The sequence below is a fragment of the Globicephala melas genome, chromosome X (genome assembly GCF_963455315.2).
Source record: "Globicephala melas chromosome X, mGloMel1.2, whole genome shotgun sequence".
In the NCBI taxonomy this organism is placed as follows: domain Eukaryota; kingdom Metazoa; phylum Chordata; class Mammalia; order Artiodactyla; family Delphinidae; genus Globicephala; species Globicephala melas.
Genome location: NC_083335.1, coordinates 61,202,231 through 61,222,815, shown reverse-complemented (window position 1 = coordinate 61,222,815; position 20,585 = coordinate 61,202,231). Strand labels below are relative to the sequence as shown.

The 20,585-nt window shown below is 38.3% G+C and overlaps 1 protein-coding gene across 1 annotated transcript in view; it reads left to right on the top strand.

The window, feature by feature from the left end:
* Nucleotides 1-15,126: 15,126 nt before the first annotated feature.
* Nucleotides 15,127-20,585, top strand: part of SH3BGRL (SH3 domain binding glutamate rich protein like) — a 91,382-nt gene continuing 85,923 nt past the window's right edge. The window contains exon 1 of the mRNA XM_060292293.1: nucleotides 15,127-15,390. Within this exon, the coding sequence (XP_060148276.1) occupies nucleotides 15,346-15,390 (45 nt within the window). The 5' untranslated portion in view covers nucleotides 15,127-15,345. The remainder of the gene's footprint in view (nucleotides 15,391-20,585) is intronic.

Here is a 20,585-nt window from a genome sequence, read left to right as displayed (position 1 = left end):
ATGAGAGATTACTGCAAGCAACTATATGCCAATAAAATGGACAACCTGGAAGAAATGGAAAAATTCTGAGAAAAGCACAACCTTCTGAGACTGAACCAGGAAGAAATAGAAAATATAAACAGACCAGTAACAAGCACTGAATTGAAACTGTGATTAAAAATCTTCCAACAAACAAAAGCCCAGGACCAGATGGATTCACAGGCGAATTCTATCAAACATGTAGCAAAGAGCTAACCCCTATCCTTTTCAAACACTTACAAGATATAGCAAAGAGACAAACACTCCCAAACACATTCTATGAGGTCACAATCACCCTGATACCAAAACAAGACAAACATGTTACAAAGAAAGAAACCTACAGGCTAATATCACTTATAAACAAAGATGGAAAAATACTCAGCAAAATACTATCAAACAGAATCCAACAGCACATTAAAAGGATCATACACCATGATCACGTGGGGTTTATCCCAGGAATGCAAAGATTCTTCAATATATGCAAATCAATCAACGTGATACACCATATTAAAAAATTGAAGGAGAAAAACCATATGATCATCTCAATAAATGCAGAAAAAGCTTTTGACAAAATTCAACACCCATTTATGATGCAAACCCTCCAGAAAGTAGGCATAAAGAGAACTTACCTCAACATAACAAAGGTCATATATGACAAACCCACAGCCAACATCGTTCGCAATGGTTAAAAACTGAAACCATTTCCGTGAAGATCAGGAACAAGAAAATGTTATCCACTCTCACCACTATTATTCAACATAGTTTTGGAAGTTTTAGCCACAGCAATCAGAAAAGAAAAAAAAATAAAAATTGGACAAGAAGAAATAAAGCTGTCACTGTTTGCAGATAACACGATACTATACATAGAGAATCTTAAAGATGCTACCAGAAATCTACTACAGCTAATCTTTGAATGTGGTAAAGTAGCAGGACACAAAATTAATGCACAGAAGTCTCTTGCATTCCTATACACTAATGATGAAAAATCTGAAAGAGAAATTAAGGAAACTCTCCCATGTACCACTGCAAAAAAAAAGAATAAAATACCTAGGAACAAGCCTACCTAAGGAGAAAAAAGACCTGTATGCAGAAAACTATAAGACATTGATGAAAGAAATTAAAGATGATAGAAACAGATGGGGAGATATACCATGTTCTTGGGTTGGAAGAAGCAACATTGTGAAAATGTCTATACTACCCAAAGCTATCTACAACTTCAGTGCAATCCCTATCAAACTACCACTGACATTTTTCACAGAACTAGAACAAAAACTTTCACAATTTGTATGGAAACACAAAAGACCCTGAATAGCAAAAGCAGTCTTGAGAAAGAAAAACAGAAGTGGAGGAATCAGGGTCCCTGACTTCAGACTATACTACAAAGTTACAGTAATCAAAACAGTATGTTATTGGCACAAAAACAGAAATATAGATCAATGGAACAGGATAGAAAGCACAGAGATAAACCCATACACCTATGGTTACCTTATCTTTGATAAAGGAGGCAAGAATATACAATGGAGAAAGGACAGCCTCTTCAATAAGTGGTGCTGTAAGAACTCGACAGCTACATGTAAAAGAATGAAGTTAGAACACTCCCAAACACCATACACAAAAATAAACAAGAAATGGATTAAGGACCTAAATGTAAGGCTAGACAGTCTAAAACTCTTAGAAGAAAACATAGGCAGAACACTCTGATATAAATCACAGCAAGATCCTTTTTGACCCACCTCCTAGAGAATTGGAAATAAAAACAAAAATAAACAAATGTGACCTAATGAAACTCAAATGCTTTTGCACAGCAAAAGAAACCATAAACAAGATGAGAAGACAACCCTCAGAATGGGAGAAAATATTTGCAAATGAAGCAACTACAAAGGATTAATCTCCAAAATTTACAAGCGGCTCATGCAGCTTAATATCAAAGAAACAAACAACCCAATCCAAAAATTGGCAGAAGACCTAAATAGACTTTTCTCCAAAGAAGATATGCAGATTATCAACAAACCCATGAAAGGATGCTCATCATCACTAATCATTAGAGAAATGCAAGTCAAGACTACAATGGGGTATCACCTCACACCAGGCAGAATGACCATCCCATCATCAAAAAATCTACAAACAGTAAATGCTGGAGAGGGTGTAGAGAAAAGGGAACCCTCTTGCACTGTTGGTGAGAATGTAAATTGCTACAGCCACTATGGAGAACAGTATGGAGTTTCCTTAAAAAACTACAAATAGAACTACTGTATGACACAGCAATCCCATTACTGGGCATGTACCCTTAGAGAACCATAATTCAAATAGAGTCATGTATCACAATGTTCATTGCAGCTCTATTTACAATAGCCAGGACATGGAAGCAACCTAAGTGTCCATCGACAGATGAATGGATAAAGAAGATGTGGCACATATATACAATGGAATATTACTCAGCTATAAAAGGAAATGAAATTGAGTTATTTGTAATGAGGTACATAGACCTAGATTCTGTCATACAGAGTGAAGTAAGTCAGAAAGAGAAAATCAAATACTGTATGCTAACACATATATATGGAATCTAAAAAAAAAAAGATTCTGAAGAACCTAGGGTCAGGACAGGAATAAAGACAAAGACATAGAGAATGGACTTTAGGACACTGGGATTGGGAAGGGTAAGTTGGGACGACGTGAGAGAGTGGCATGGTCATGTATACACTACCAAATGTAAAATAGTGGGAAGCAGCTGCATAGCTCAGGGAGATCAGCTCAGTGCTTTGTGACTACCTAGACTTGTGGGATAGGGAGTGTGGGAGAGAGGCTCAAGGTGGAGGGGATATGGGGATATATGTATACATATAGCTGATTCACTTTATTATAAAGCAGAAAGTAACACACCATTGAAAAGCAATTATACTCCAATAAAGATGTTAAAAAAATATATAAAAGAGGCACTCTCATTTTGGAGACACTACTCCACAGTGTATCAAAATATAAAAATTCAAATGTACCTACACTCTTACCTAGATATAAATATTTAAAAAACTATTATTAAGATTTTATAGTTTGTTTTAAATTTAAAATCATTCAGCACCATGCAATTGATTAAATTATGCTTGACAGTTATTTCTCTGCAGCTATTGTATATACTTGGGAATTCTGCTGATGTAGAAAAAAATCTAAACTCCAAATTATTTTCAAATGAAATGAAATTTTTATGAATACCAAGTTTAATATTTAAAGAAGTTGACATGGTAATATTTTGTAGATATGTCATTAAATATTTCCTAATTGTGGTTTTATAGTCTTCTTTCTGTGTTATAGGGTAAATAATATATTAGCTTTCTCACAGTTTAAAAGTAGGGGAAATTTCTGCTCTAGCAATGGTGGACTTGGTAATCTGAACAGCCCTCTTATCAAAGGAACTTTAGAATTTTAGAACGCACTTAACAAAATCTTAAAAACTTCAAAGACCTTGACAAGAAAGAGAGGAATTACCAGTGTAAGAAAAGGGGATGAGAGAAAAGGGAATCGGGAAGATGGCAGAAGAGTAAGACGTGGAGATTTCCTTCCTCCCCACAGATACACCAGAAATACATCTACACATGGAACAACTCCTACAGAACACCTACTGAATGCTGGCAGAAGACCTCAGACCTCCCAAAAGTCAAGAAACTCCCCACGTACATGGGTAGGGCAAAAGAAAAAAAAAGAATAAACAGAGACAAAAGAATAGGGATGGGACCTGCACAAGTGGGAGGGAGCTGTGAAGGAGGAAAGTTTTCCATACACTAGAAGGCCCTACACAGGAGGAAACTGTGGGTGGCAGAGGGGGGAAGCTTTGGAGCCGTGGAGGAGAGCACAGAAACAGGGTTGCAGAGGGCAAAGTGGAGAGATTCCCCCACAGAGAATCGGTGCCAACCGGCACTCACCAGCCCGAAAGGTTTGTCTGCTCACCCACCGGGGCGGGAGGGGCTGGGATCTGAGGCTTAGGCTTCAGTCGGAGCTCAGGGAGAGGACTGGTGTTGGCGGCATGAACACAGCCTGCAGGGGGTTCGTGCACCACGGCTAGCCGGGAGGTAGTCCGGGGAAAAGTCTGGACCTGCTGAAGAGGCAAGAGACTTTTTCTTCCCTCTTTGTTTCCTGGTGCGCAAGGAGAGTGGATTAAGAGTGCTGCTTAAAGGAGGTCCAGAGATGGGCGTGAGCCGCGGGTAACAGCGCGGACCCCAGAGACGGGCATGAGACGCTAAGTCTGCTGCTGCCACCACCAAGAAGCCTGTGTGCGAGCACAGGTCACTATCACCACCTCCCTTCCAGGGAGCCTATGCAGCCATCCACTGCCAGGGTCCCGGGATCCAGGGACAATTTCCCCGGGAGAACGCACGGCGCACCTCAGGCTGGTGCAACATCACGCTGGCCTCTGCCTCCGCAGGCTCGCCCTGCATCCGCACCCCTCCCTCCCCCCAGCCTGAGTGAGCCAGAGCCCCCGAAGCAGCTGTTCCTTTAACCCTGTCCTGTCTGAGCAAAGAACAGATGCCCTTCTGTGACCTACACACAGAGGCAGGGCCAAATCTAAAGCTGAGCCCCTGGGAGCTGTGCAAACAAAGAAGAGAAAGGGAAATCCCTCCCAGCAGACACAGAAGCAGTGGATTAAAGCTCCACAATCAAGCTGATGTACCCTGCATCTGTGGAATACATGAATAGACAACAAATCATCCCAAATTGAGGAGGTGGACTTTGAGAGCAAGGTTTTTTATTTTTTCCCATTTTCCTCTTTTTGTGAGTTTTTCTGTGTATGCTTGTGTGTGAGATTTTGTCTGTATAGCTTTGCTTTCAACATGTGTCCTAGTGTTCTATCCGTCCGTCATTTTTTTTCTTTAAAATTTTTTTTCTTAATAATTATTCTTTATTTTAATAATTTTATTTCATTTTATCTTACTTTATTTTATTTTATCTCCTTCCTTCCATCCTTCCTACCTTCCGTGCTTCCTTCCTTCCTTTCTTTCCTTCCTTCCTTCTTTCTTTCTTTCTTTCTTTCTTTCTTTCTTTCTTTCTTTCTTTCTTTCTTTCTTTCTTTCTTTCTTTCTTTCTTCCTTTCTTTCTTCCTTTCTTCCTTTCTCTCTTTCTCTCTTTCTCTCTTTCTTTCTAATTATTCTCCCTTTTATTCTGAGCTGTGTGGATGAAAGTTCTTTGTACTGCAGCCAGGAGTCAGAGCTCTACCTCTGAGGTGGGAGAGCCAAATTCAGGACACTGGTCCACAAGAGCCCTCCCAGCTCCACATAATATCAAATGGCAAAAATCTCCCCGAGATCTCCATCTCAACACCACCACCCAGCTTCACTCAACGACCAGCAAGCTACAGTGCTGGCCACCCTATGCCAAACAACCAGGAAGACAGGAACACAACCCCACCCATTAGCAGAGAGGCTGCCTAAATTCATAATAAACCCACAGACACCCCAAAACACACCACCAGTACATGGACTTGCCCACCAGAAAGACAAGATCCAGACTCATCCACCAGAACAAAGGCACTAGTCCCCTCCACCAGGAAGACTACACAACCCATTGAACCAACTTTAGCCACTGGGGACAGACAACAAAAAAAACGGGAACTATAAACCTGCAGCCTGCAAAAAGCAGACCCCGAACACAGTAAGATAAGCAAAATGAGAAGACAGAAAAACACACATCAGATGAAGGAGCAAGCTAAAACCCACCAGACCTAACAAACAAAGAGGAACTAGGCAGTCTACCTGAAAAAGAATTCAGAATAATGATAGTAAAGATTATCCAAAATCTTGGAAATAGAATAGAGAAAATGCAATAAATGTTTAACAAGGACCTAGAAGAAGTAAAGATGAAACAAGCAATGATGCACAACACAGTAAATGAAATTGAAAATACTCTAGATGGGATCAATAGCAGAATAACTGAGGCACAAGAATGGATAAATGACCTGGAAGATAAAATAGTGTAAATAACTACTGCAGAGCAGAATAAAGAAAAAAGAATGAAAAGAACTGAAAACCGTCTCAGAGACCTCTGAGACATCATTGAAAACTTCCCTAATATGGGAAAGGAAATAGTTAATCAAGTGCAGGAAGGACAGAGAGTCCCATACAGGATAAATCCAAAGAGAAATACACCAAGACAAGTATTAATCAAACTGTCAAAAATTAAATACAAAAAAAAATATTAAAAGAAGCAAGGGAAAAACATCAAATAATGCACAAGGGAATCTCCATAAGGGTAACAGCTTGTCTTTCAGCAGAAACTCTGCAGGCCAGAAGGGACTGGCAGGACATATTTAAAGTGATGAAGGAGAAAAACCTACAACCAAGATTAGTCTACCCAGCAAGGATCTCATTCAGATTTGATGGAGAAATTAAAACCTTTACAGACAAGCAAAAGCTGAGAGAGTTCAGCACCACCAAACCAGCTTTACAACAAATGTTAAAGGAACTTCTATAGGCAAGAAAAAACAAGAGAAGGAAAAGACCTACAATAATAAACCCAAAACAATTTAGAAAATGGGAATAGGAACATACATATCGATAATTACCTTAAATGTACATGGATTAAATGCTCTTACCAAAAGACACAGACTGGCTGAATGGACACAAAAACAAGACCCATATATATGCTACCTACAAGACACCCACTTCAGACCTAGAGAGACATACAGACTGAACGTAAGGAGATGGAAAAATATATTGCATGCAAATGGAAACCAAAAGAAAGGTGGAGTAGCAATTCTCATATCAGACAAAATAGCCTTTAAAATAAAGACTATTAGAAGAGACAAGGAAGGACACCACGTAATGATCAAGGGATTGATCCAAGAAGAAGATATAACAATTGTAAATATTTATGCATCCAATATAGGAGCACTTCAATTCATAAGGCAAATGCTAACAGCCATAAAAGGGGAAATCGACAGTAACACATTCATAGTAGGGGACTTAAACACCCCACTTTCACCCATGGACAGATCATCCAAAATGAAAATAAATAAGGAAACACAAGCTTTAAATGATACATTAAACAAGATGGACTTAATTGATATTTATAGGACATTCCATCCAAAAGCAACAGAATACACATTTTTCTCAAGTTCTCATGGAACATTCTCCAGGATAGATCATATCTTGTGTCACAAATCAAGCCTTGGTAAATTTAAGAAAACTGAAATTGTATCAAGTATCATTTCTGACCACAACGCTATGAGACTATATCAACTACAGGAAAAGATCTGTGAAAAATACAAACACAAGGAGGCTAAACAATACACTACTTAATAACAAAGAGATCACTGAAAAAATCAAAGAGTAAATCAAAAAATATCTAGAAACAACAATGGAGACACGATGACCCAAAACCTATGGGATGCAGCAAAAGCAGTTCTAAGAGGGAATTTTATAGCAATACTATCCTAACTCAAGAAACAGGAAACATCTCGAATAAACAACCTAAAATTGCACCTAAAGCAATTAGAGAAAGAAGAACAAAAAAATCCCAAAGTTAGCAGAAGGAAAAAAATCATAAAGATCAGGTCAGAAATAAATGAAAAAGAAATGAAGGAAACAATAGCAAAGATCAATAAAACTAAAAGCTGTTTCTTTGAGAAGATAAACAAAATTGATTAACAATTAGCCAGACACATAATGAAAAAAAGAGAGAAGACTCAAATCAATAGAATTAGAAACGAAAAAGAAGTAACAACTGACACTGCAGAAATACAAAAGATCATGAGAGATTACTACAAGCAACTCTATGCCAATAAAATGGACAACCTGGAAGAAACGGACAAATTCTTAGAAATGCACTACCTGCCAAGACAGAATCAGGAGGAAGTTGAAAATATGAACAGACCAATCAAAAGCACTGAAATTGAAGCTGTGAATAAAAATTTTCCAACAAACAAAAGCCCAGGACCAGATGGCTTCACAGGGGTATTCTATCAAACATTTAGAGAGCAGCTAACACCTATCCTTCTCAAACACTTCCAAAATATAGTAGAGGGAGGAACACTCCCAAACTCATTCTACGAGGTCACCATCATCCTGATACCAAAACCAGACAAGGATGTCAAAAGAAAGTAAACTACAGGCCAATATCACTGATGAACATAGATGCAAATACCCTCAACAAAATACTAGCAAACAGAATCCAACAGCACATTAAATGGATCATAGACCATGATCAAGTGGGGTTTATTCCAGAAATGCAAGGATTCTTCAATAGACACAAATCAATGAACATGATACACCATATTAAAAAATTGAAGGAGAAAAACCATATGATCATCTCAATAGATGCAGAGAAAGCTTTCAACAAAATTCAACACCCTTTTATGATAAAAACCCTGCAGAAAGTAGGCATAGAGGGAACTTTCCTCAACATAATAAAGGCCATATATGACAAACCCACAGCCAACATCATCCTCAATGGTGAAAAACTGAAAGCATTTACAGTAAGATCAGGAACAAGACAAGGTTTCCCACTCTCATCACTCTTATTCAACATAGTTTCAGAAGTTTCAGCCACAGCAATCAGAGAAGAAGAGGAAATAAAAGGGATCCAAATCAGAAAAGAAGAAGTAAACCTGTCACTGTTTGCAGATGACATGATACTATACATAGAGAATCCTAAACATGCTACTAGAAAGCTACTAGAGCTAATCAATGAATTATTAAAGTAGCAGGATACAAAATTAATGCACAGAAATCTCTGGCATTCCTATACCCTAATGATGAAAAATCTGAAAGTGAAATCAAGGAAACACTCCCATTTACCATTGCAACAAAAAGAATAAAATATCTCGGAATAAACCTACCTAAGGAGACAAAACACTTGTAGGCAGAAAATTATAAGACACTGATGAAAGAAATTAAAGATGACACAAATAGATGGAGAGATATACCATATTCTTGGATTGGAAGAATCAACATTGTGAAAATGACTCTACTAACCCAAAGCAATCTACCAATTCAATGCAATCCCTATCAAACTACTACTGGCATTTTTCACAGAACTAGAACAAAACATTCCACAACTTGTATGGAAACACAAAAGACCCCGAATAGTCAAAGCAATCTTGAGAACGAAAAACAGAGCTGGAGGAATCAGGCTCCCTGACTTCAGACTATACTACAAAGCTACAGTAATCAAGACAGTATGGTACTGGCACAAAAGCAGAAATATAGATCAATGGAACAGGATAGAAAGCCCAGAGTTAACCTACAGACATGTGGTGACCTTATATTTGATAAAGGAGACAGGAACATACAGTGGAGAAAGGACAGCCTCTTCAATTAGTGGTGCTGGGAAATTGGACAGGTACATGTAAAAGTATGAGATTAGATCACTCCCTAACACCATACACGAAAATAAGCTCAAAATGGATTAAAGACCTAAATATAAGGCCAGAAACTATCAAACTCTTAGAGGAAAAAATAGGCAGAACACTCTATGCCATAAATCACAGCAAGATCCTTTTTGACCCACCTCCTAGAGAAATGGAAACAAAAATAAAAATAAACAAATGGGACCTAATGAAACTTCAAAGCTTTTGCAAAGCAAAGGAAACCATAAACCAGACCAAAAGACAACCCTCAGAATGGGAGAAAATATTTGCAAATTAAGCAACTGACAAAGGATTAATCTCCAAAATTTACAAGCAGCTCATGCAGCTCAATAACAAAAAACAAACAACCGAATCCAAAAATGGGCAGAAGACCTAAATAGACATTTCTCCAAAGAAGAGATACAGACTGCCAACAAACACATGAAAGAATGCTCAACATCATTAAGCATTAGAGAAATGCAAATCAAAACTACAATGAGATATCATCTCACACCAGTCAGAATGGCCAACATCAAAAAATCTATAAACAATAAATGCTGGAGAAGGTGTGGAGGAAAGGGAACACTCTTGCACTGCTGGTGAGAATGTGAATTGGTACAGCCAGTATGGAGAACAGTATGGATGTTCCTTCAAAAACTACAAATAAAACTACCATATGACCCAGCAGTCCCACTACTGGGCATGTACACTGAGAAAACCATAATTCAAAAAGAGTAAATTACCAAAATGTTCATTGCAGCTCTATTTACAATAGCCCAGTGATGGAAACAACCTAAGTGTCCATCATCGGATGAATGGATAAAGATGTGGCACATATATACAATGGAATATTACTCAGCCATAAAAAGAAACAAAATTGAGCTATTTGTAATGAGGTGGATGGACCTAGAGTCTGTCATACGGAGTGAAGTAAGTCAGAAAGAGAAAGACAAATACCATATGTTAACACATATATATGGAATTAAAAAAATGTCATGAAGAACCTAGGGGTAAGACAGGAATAAAGACACAGACCTACTAGAGAATGGACTTGAGGATATGGGGATGGGGAAGGGTAAGCTGTGACAAAGTGAGTGAGTGGCATGGACATATATACAGTACTAAACGTAAAATAGATAGCTAGTTGGAAGCAGCCGCATTGTACAGGGAGATCAGCTCAGTGTTTTGTGACCACCTAGAGGGGTGGGATAGGGTTGGTGGGAGGGAGGGAGATGCAAGAGGGAAGAGATATGGGAACATATGTATATGTATAACTGATTCACTTTGTTATAAAGCAGAAACCAACACACCATTGTAAAGCAATTATACTCCAATAAAGATGTAAAGATGTAAAGAAAAAAAGTTCAAAAAAAAGATACTAGAAAACGAAAATCATATTAAAGCTAAAGCAAAAAAAAAGAAATAAGATCAATGAAGAAATCAATATGACTGAAAAAGAAGATAGAAAATCAGTGAAATCCAAATCTGTTTCCCTGAGAAGACCAACAAACTCAATAATCTTCTAGCCAAACAGATCAGAAAAAAAAATAAAGATGCAAATTTCCAATGTCAGAAATGAGAGAGGCGATACCACTAAAAATTCTACACATATTAAAAGGAGAATAAGACAATATTATGAACGACTTTATGCCAATAAATTCACAACTTAGGTGAAATTGAAAAAAAAAAAAGAAAAGAAAAGGGGATGAATTTTAACTTCAAAGAGCTCAGTGATGAGTTAGCACTGCTTTTGCCCAGAGTGGGAATTTGCTGAGCAAGATAATGAAGCTTCTAGGCAGACCTTCTCTTTCAGCATGCGGAATGAAAATAACCCACCTGGAGACAACTAACCCTGAGAGGGTTGTGAGAGCATAAGCAGTCTCCACTTGCAAAAGGTAAAAGCTGTCCTGACGAAGTAGGTATCAGTTAAGGCAAGGAGATAGAAGGAAAATTCAGAGAAATGTTGATGTGGGAGAGTTTTCTCATCATAAAGCAGAACCTCTAGTGAATACAGCAAAAATGTTTCAGAGGAGTGAAGCATGGAGATTGAAACCTGAGGTAGAATTTCTGGATGTGAGACGTCTTCTAGTTTACATCCTATGTCATATGCACGACCCATATCTACCAGAATTTATTAGACACCTGTGTGAAACCATTCCATGTGACAGATATCCTCAATTCTGTAACCTTCATATTCTATCTGTTCACCTGTGCCCATGCCATTCACCCCAATTCTACCACTGTATGTACATCTCACTGAAACTGTCCTATGCCCTCCAGCTCAGCAGTTGGCCCAAAAATTCAGCACAGAGAACCAAAATGTATGTTTCTGTGTAGTGCTGTATTCATTCTAATGCCATTACCAGTATGAGTGCCTGGTGCATCTAAGGAGGTATGGGGCAGGGAAGTATATGTAGGAACTTACCTGCCACCTCAGCAAAGTTCCAAACGTTAGGGACTTATATCAGGAAAATCAGTGAGGGAGAAGAGGAGAGTAAAACCTGCCAAGAACTGTCCTTAGATTCCATTCTCTACAACCATGGCCATAAAGCCTCTACTCAAACCTCCCCAACCGAATTCTTGTGATTGGGAAAACATCAGCTAGTTTTTCAATGAAATCAACATTCTTTTCCTCTCAGATCAGGGCAATACTGGGTCCAAATTATAACATTATAACAATAGGCTGGAGTAACTCTCCAGTTTGCCAGCAATTGCACATCTAGGAATTTACTTTGAAAAAATTTTTAGAGATGTGGGCAAAGATTTATTGATAAATGTATACTGCAGTCCTAACTACATAGAATAATTAAAAACAAGCAATATGTTCAATAATACAGAAATGTTTAAATACATTTTGGTACATCTGTAAAATGGAATCATGTAAAGCCATTAAAATCATGTAGGATAATATTTTCTGTCCTGTGCTAAGTTTTAAAATATATTTTCTAAGTGACAAAGAGCAATTAAAAAATAGTATGTATCTTGTAATAAATTGGAAAAATACATTCTCTCTCTCTCTTCCTCTTTACCACTTCTCTCAACCCCTCAACCCACCCTCATCTGTCTATCTCTGACTAGGTTGGAAATGCTTATGCCACCATATTAAAAGTAGTTATCTCCAGATACTACTTTTAATATAGTAGTATTACTATATTAAATAGTAATGTGGGTGATTTTTTTCTTGTCAATGTTTGTTAAGTTTTCTGCACACAGTATAAAATCATTTTATGTTATGAAAAATATTATTTCATTAAAAAATGAATAGATTTCCTGTGGCAATTGGTCACAAATACTGTTTGAAAACCCTTGATCCATCTTCTTTAATCAGACCTTAACCTTTCCAGTTGAATTATATGAACAGATGGTTTTGGAGACTGCTCTATGAACTATTAAAATGAAGCAAAAATGACCATTCTAAAATGTACATTCCAGAGATGGTTAACTATAGTAAGGAACAAGTATAATATAACCTACAATGTTATTTTCTAGGATAAAATCATTGGTAAAGCCCCCCTGCCCCTTGTATCCCAAGTATTGTTAATAAGGACCAATAGATTTTGTTTATATATGAATTTATGGGGAAAATTTTCACTTAGGTTAATACATCTGTATTTAAAAGAAATGAAACACCAGGAATTGTCTTCCCATTTCTCAAAGTTCCTGATAAGATCCACTGGACTCATTGCTAATCCTGTCTGCCACTCAGTTTTCTGGAGATGTTAATTTTGTCATATGCGTATGTAGAATACATAGAAGAGTTTTCCTTTCTTTCTCTTTATTTTTTTATCAATTCAAAATAAACTATAGGTCCAAATAGAATATATATTGACCACTGAGAGGTGGTAGGTTAGATTATGTTATTACATGGCAAATTATGCCCATTATGCCAAATCACAACCTGAAGGAAGATTTTCCTGTTCTGTGGTCTAGGAAGCACAATAACAGTCACCCTGATGTTGACCATGATGAGGGTGGCTAGGTCACCCTGACTTACTTCAGTCTGATCATTAGTATAAAGATTTTGATTTGCATCTAATAAAGGTAAGAGTTGGACAGATGGAGAAGGCAGAAAAGTATGACGATGTGGGGAAAAGGCAAAGAAAGGAACAGGAAGAGCAAAGGCATGGAAATGGTAATAAGTATGGTTATTGCAGTGGGGAGTCACCAATGATTATTCAAGGAAGTTAGTTTGGGGGAGCAATGGGTAAGACTGTATGGATAGTGTAGGGCCAGATTACGGTGGGAGCACTTTAGAAACATAATCTAGCAATGGAAACCTATCTTTTTTTTTTTTTTTTTGCTGTGTGCGGGCCTCTCATTGTTGTGGCCTCTCCCGTTGCGGAGCACAGGCTCCGGATGCGCAGGCTCAGCGGCCATGGCTCACGGGCCCAGCCGCTCCACGGCATGTGGGATCTTCCCAGACCGGGGCACGAACCCGTGTCCTCTGCATCGGCAGGCGGACTCTCAACCACTGCGCCACCAGGGAAGCCCTGGAAACCTATCTTAAGTATTTCAGCCTACATTGTCTTTAGTGACACATGAAACTGATATTTTAGGAAGAAAAATAGCTAACAATTATTGAGTACTTTCCCTGTTACAGGCAGTGTATTAAAATGATATTTAAGAGGGTGGCCTTTGGAGTTGGTTGGACTTGAAGACCAATCTTAACTCTGGAATTTACTAGCTAAATAACTTTAGGAAAAGTATTTTATTGGGTTTGTTTCTTCATCTGAAAAATTGATGTGATAATATCCACCTCTTGAGGTTGTTGTATGGATCACAGAGTTTGGAGAAGGGAGAATCTGTGAACAGGGAACAGTTAGGAAGCTGTTACAATTACTGAACCTAGACAAAGATGATAAATCACTAGAATGGAGAGGGAGGACAAACTTCAAAGTAAAGGTAAAGAAGTAGGGCAGGCGACTGACACCCTTTCTCCACTCTCATTCATCTTGCAAGTTCCTTATTTCTGTTCATTTGACATAATTTGGGAAGGTGAAATTACACTTTTGAAGTATATAGTCCCTCTCTGGGCATTACCAATTGTTTGCTCATTTCCCTAGAGCTACAAATAACCATTTGCTCTCTCTGTTCACCATTTCCACATCTCCTGCAACATATGATACAAACTCCCTTTCCCCAGTCAGTTAGAAAGCAAACAAAACGTAACAGAAATCTTTCACGTTCTTACACTGTATTTTCCTTTTTTTTTTTTTTTTTTTTTTGATTTGCAGTTTCTTCCTCCATTCTTGAGTTTGCCAGTCAATCAGGTTTCCTGCAAATTCTCACGGAAGCAGGATTCCGTAATTTAACAAAAAGCAAAACTCAAAAAGAAAACCAATCCTGCTGTTTCTGGGCTTTGGGAAACTTGACACTTTTCCTAAACCTTCCAAGGCAGCGCTCAGTGCTTCAAAGTCCAATTCCTGCCACCAGCTAACATCAGAACAATCACTACGTAATAGGAGTCTTAAAATGCACAAGGCTTTGAGAACTTGGTCTTTATCACTAGTGTCTGGATTCAACGCAGAACTTCCTCTTTTAAAGAAGACATCTTATTTGCATACACTTCTGAGCAGGAAGTTACACGCAGAACTTTGAGTCTACGTGGGAAAATATCCTTCATCGCAATCTAATTTAATTCAACGCTCTCTCTTTCTTTTTCTTTCTCCTTTCCCTCTTCTCAGAGAAGGAATGGTCAAAAATAAATGTTTCAACAGATCTCGCGGTGCTATTCGAGATTCCCAATTAAAAAAAAAATTTAGAAATGATGTAAACGAGCCTGTGCCTTCCGGGGTTTGGGGCTGGGACTGCCGCCCTCTGAGCCCAGTGAAAGCAGCCAAGGGAGGAGGCGGGGCTCTGGCGAGTTCCCCTTCTACCTTCCCCCACCCTTCTTTTCCAACCTCTGTAAGGCCCCTAGCTTGATTCCAGCCTTTGCTGCAGCTGCTTTCCAGGCGTTTGCAGGACTCAAACAACTACAGCCGCTGTTCCCAACCAAGATGGTGATCCGTGTGTATATTGCATCTTCCTCTGGCTCCACGGCGGTAAGGAGGGTGGGAAGCCCACCTTTGTTGTTTTTCTACACATCAGTCTCCTGCTGCCCCAGAACCGTTAAATTGCAGAAGTTAGTCTGGCAGTTTCTCCTTCGTTAGACACCCGCATTTCCCACCCCACCCCCTTCTTCCCTTTCTTCTCTTTGTTGCATCGATTTCATTTTTCCATGGAGTTTAGCTTTGTTTGCCTAGTGATGTTAGTCCCACATTTCTTCTCTGAAGAAAAAAGAAAGCTACCGAGTTTTGGTAAATGGGAGATGGTGGTATAGGGTCTTTGGGGTTAGGTGAAGAAGTCAAGAAAGTCTCACACTGGTAAGTTTCAAGAGTGGGACATTTCACATATTTGCTGTAGGTACTGAGGCAGGGGCAGGAGTGCACATCTGTAAAGGATGTAAAACATGCTGTTACTGATGATGACTGAGTGGAGGCCTACTGAGGCACTGTGATTATATTTCACAGAGTGAGACCCTTGTAATCAAATAGTTATATTTTGCCACTGTGTAGGAGGGGGTATTTAACTTCAGCCTAAAGAGTCTGTTAGAACTAGACAGAATGGGAGTAGAAGTTGGGAACAATGATATAAAGTTGTGGGTTTTCTTTTTAAACAATGTAACAAGGGACCTGTTTTTCCCTTCCATATTGTCCCTTATTTTGACCTTTTCTTTTCTTTCAAAAGATGCTACTTCAAACAGTTTCTAACTGCTTCAAATACATTGAGAACTGGAAGGGAACTAACAAGTGCCTTCTTGTGTATTTGCGGATTCCAGTGGTGGCTTCTTCAAATGATAGGGAAACCCTCTCTCATCCCCCGTGCTCTTAATTTAGAATAACAATTTTCACCAGTTGTGGGGAGAAATAGGCTAAGCTGGAGTGAAAGCAGAGTGTATATTCATGGTAAATGAAAGTGTCTCTGTGTTTCACAGCTCAGGAGAAAAGGCAACAGTGGCAAGAGCAGATGTGTGGGATCAGAATGTAGAATGTATGAACCCCCTCCCTCTTCTGAGCTTCAGAGCAGCAGCTATCCCATGTTTTCTGTTGCTGTTGTGTTTTTGTTTTTGTTTTGTTTACCCCCAAGAGGGTTTGGAATAGAACTGAAAGTTGCGTGAAATCACAAGGAGTTTGAACCTTCAACTTGTCTTCTCTGGCTACCACTTGTGGGTGTGTTTAGACAGTTTTGAAATAGAATACTTAAAGTTACACTTTTGGAGCAAGTTTAGGTTGGAAAAAAGAAAACTTTTTATATTGTCTTTGAACTTCACTTTATGAGCCTCTTGCCTTATTATTTTCCATATATATTATGATATTTAAAATATGTTAAAGCTGCCCAGAGTCTCAATTCCAATAAAATAATTGTATAATTTAAAACATCAGCTTAATACCTTTAGTTAAATCCCTAATTAGGTTGGGCAGATCAGGAAGCTAGTTTTGGTGATTTCACTTTGGGTGACGTGCAGTTTCAGTACTGCTATTTATTCTTTGCTTTCTTGCTCTTCTACCCCTCCCTGAAAAGCAGATTCAAGAAGAAACTCCTTTCAGAATTTCTATTCAAATGAGAACAACTATACCTCTCTCTTTGTTAAGACTTAAGTTTCTTAGGGCCTTAAAAATGACTACTGTCTCCTACTATGTACATTATTAGATTCCATTGTTGAAGACTATGCAAATAAGAAATATTTATGCTTTTTTTGTTTTGTTTCAATTGTTTTTCTTATGGGTAATTATAAATTTGTTTGTTGTTGCAGTAATTATAGTTCCTATGAACCTGATATCAAAATTCTACTGCATATTGCCAAAATAAATTCTTATTGTATTATAATCTTATAGTACTTTTAAATAATATTAAAACAGGATAAAATGAGTATACTTCAGAAGAGCTCCTTTGTAACATAAATGGGGACTCTTCAGCTTGCAATACTAAGGTTTTTTCCTTTAAGAAAGCTGTCATGTTGTTTTTAACATACGGTTTAGAAATTTTGGGGCAAACATCCTAACACGAATCCAGCAATTGTACAAAGTGAGATGCTTCTATAAGTGACTAAGTGTAGTTTTCTGAAGAGCATTTAAAAGAAAGCTTTTGGTTTTGGATTATGAATCTTTGACTATTTTCTTACTCCTGCTAGTGATTTTCATAAAAATAACCAATACTAGATGTTGTATCAGGCAAGGGAGGATCTATGATGATTGCAACTTAGTGTGACCTTAAGACTCCCTTTCCTTCATAGACCAATTTAAAAAAAAAAAACTTTTCAAACTTGTACTCAACTCTGCCGTAATACAGAGGTATAGCACTTGCTTCTCAAAAGTTTATAAATGAGGGCTTCCCTGGTGGCGCAGTGGTTGAAAGTCCGCCTGCCGATGCAGGGGACACGGGTTCGTTCCCCTGTCCGGGGAGATCCTACATGCCGCGGAGCGGCTGGGCCCGTGAGCCATGGCCGCTGAGCCTGCGCGTCCGGAGCCTGTGCTCCGCAACGGGAGAGGCCACAGCAGTGAGAGGCCACAGCAGTGAGAGGCCCGCGGACCGCAAAAAAAAAAAAAAAAAAAAAAAAAAAAAGTTTAGAGATGAAAGCAGGTATATTGGTTTTTTGTTTGTTTGTTTTGTTTTTTTTCTGCCTCTCCCGTTGCGGAAGACAGGCTCTGGACGCGCAGGCTCAGTGGCCATGGCTCACGGGCCCAGCCGCTCCAGAGCATGTGGGATCTTCCCAGACTGGGGCACGAACCCGTGTCCCCTGCATCGGCAGGCGGACTCTCAACCACTGCGCCACCAGGGAAGCCCAAGGTACATTAGTTTTTGCAATGGATTTCTTGATAGTAGCCATAATAGTGTTAGTAAGTAGGAACACTTAAGTGTGTCGGGTAGAATCTCATTTTTTCTTGGCAATTTCTAGTCCTATGAGTTAGATACTATGATTATCTCTGTTTTCAAGATAAGGAAATACAGGTTCAGAGAGGTTAAACAACTTTCTCAAGGTCACACAAATAGTAAGCCACAGAGCTTGAATTCAACACAAGCTGTTTGAATCCAAATGACATATGTTTAAAGAAATACATTGTCCCAGTGATGCATGACATCTAGGAGGCGTGCAGAGATAAATGTGAACATGAGATGAGAGGTACAGAAGGGAGTAAGTCCTGTAAGTGGAATTGCTTGGGCATATACATACAGGAGAATAGAAAAATGAGGAGCTAGTGTAGAGGAGGGATAGCATGTCTAAAGGTGAATGTCAGTAAGTAGGCTAAATTCACTGAAGGCCAGGAAGATAGAGAAGATGCAGATTTGGAACTGGTCTAGTATAGGTCAAGGTGAAAATTCAGGTCTTAATACTTTTTTTTTTTTTATGAAAACCATTTAGCAAGAATGCACCTCCCAAGTTGTTTGTCAGTAGGAAGTGATTTCTGCCTGTTCAAAACTGTTTGTGCATGTTTTGACCTATTGTAAAAAAATAATATACGCCATATTTTTCCTCGAAATTGTAATGTCCTGTAAGTTTGCATTTAATGGAAAAAGACTAGTAAGCACAGAACCTATAATAAACTTAATAAATTTCAATAACTTTTAACAAAAATCAACATTGGCCTTTGATCAGGATTGCTAGAGAGATGATAGCTTGGAGAATTATAACTGGTTTGGAGCTTTCTTCCCATACTTCTTTTCCTCAGATCCATAATAATCTGCATTTCACAGTCTCTATGCATTTTAGGTGTACTTGATGTAGAAATTTTAAGATTGTGGTAGATAGATAGATTGTATATTTCTGAGGGTGTTATTTATGGTCTAACTTTTGTAAAATGATCTTTTTTATGACTGCTAAAACATAAACTAGTTGTAGCTTGGATTGTCCATATAGTAAATGAAATATATGTGATTTTCCTCTGTGGCATTATTCTGTGCACAAGTTATAGAAACAAGCAAATAAAATGAACACTTGCGATTGCCAAATCATTAGTCACTAGGCAGTATTTTCTTCATTGGGATAATATGGATGTAGAACAACAAGCCACAGTTCTTCATCTATATGATTCAAAAGTAATTGCATTTAGGTGAAGAGTATTTTGCTCCTCTGTCTCTTTTTTTTTTCATGGGAAGGCATTTTATTTTAAATATGACAGTGTGTGTATGTCAATCCCAAACTCCCAATCTATCCCCCCCACATCCCCCCTGGTAACCATAGTTTATTCTCTAAGTCTGTGAGTCTGTTTCTGTTTTGTAAATAAGCTCATTTGTATCATTTTTTTTGATTCCGCATATAAGCGATATCATATGATATTTGTATTTCTCTGTCTGACTTACTTCACTTAGTATGATAATCTCCAGGTGCATCCATGTTGCTGCAAATGGCATTATTTCATTCTTTTTAATGGCTGGGTATTATTCCATTATATATATATACCACATCTTATTTATCCATTAATCTGTCGATGGACATTTAGGTTGCTTCCCTGTCTTGGCTATTGTAACAGTGCTGCAGTGAACATTGGGGTGCATGTATCCTTTCCAACCATGGTTTTCTCTGGATATATGCCCAGGAGTGTGATTGCTGAATCATATGGTAGCTCTATTTTTAGTTTTTAATGAACCTCCATACTGTTCTCCATGCTCGCTGTACTAATTTACATTCCCACCAACAGTGTAGGAGATTTCCCTTTTCTCCACACCCTCTCCAGCATTTATTGTTTGCAGACTTTTTGATGATGGCCATTCTAACTGGTGTGATGTGATATCTCAATGCAGTTTCGATTTGCATTTCTCTAATAATTAGCAATGTTGAGTGTCTTTACATGTGCCTCTTGGCCATCTGTGTGTCTTCTTTGTAGAAATGTCTCTAGGTCTTCTGCATATTTTTGATTGGGTTATTTGTTTTATTTTTGATATTGAGCTTCATGAGCTGTTTGTAAATTTTGGAGATTAATCCCTTGTCAGTTGCTTTGTTTTCAAATATTTTTCTCCCATTCTGTGGGTTGTCTTTTCATTTTGTTTATGGTTTCCTTTGCTGTGCAAAAGCTTTGGGGTTTATTTAGGTCCCATTTGTTTATTTTTGTTTTCATTTCCATTACTCTGGGAGATAGATCAAAAAAGAACTTGCTGTGATTTATATCAAAGAGTGTACTGCCTACGTTTTCCTCTAAGAGTTTTATAGTGTCTGGTCTTACATTTAGGTCTTTAATCCATTTTGAGGGTTTTTTTGTGT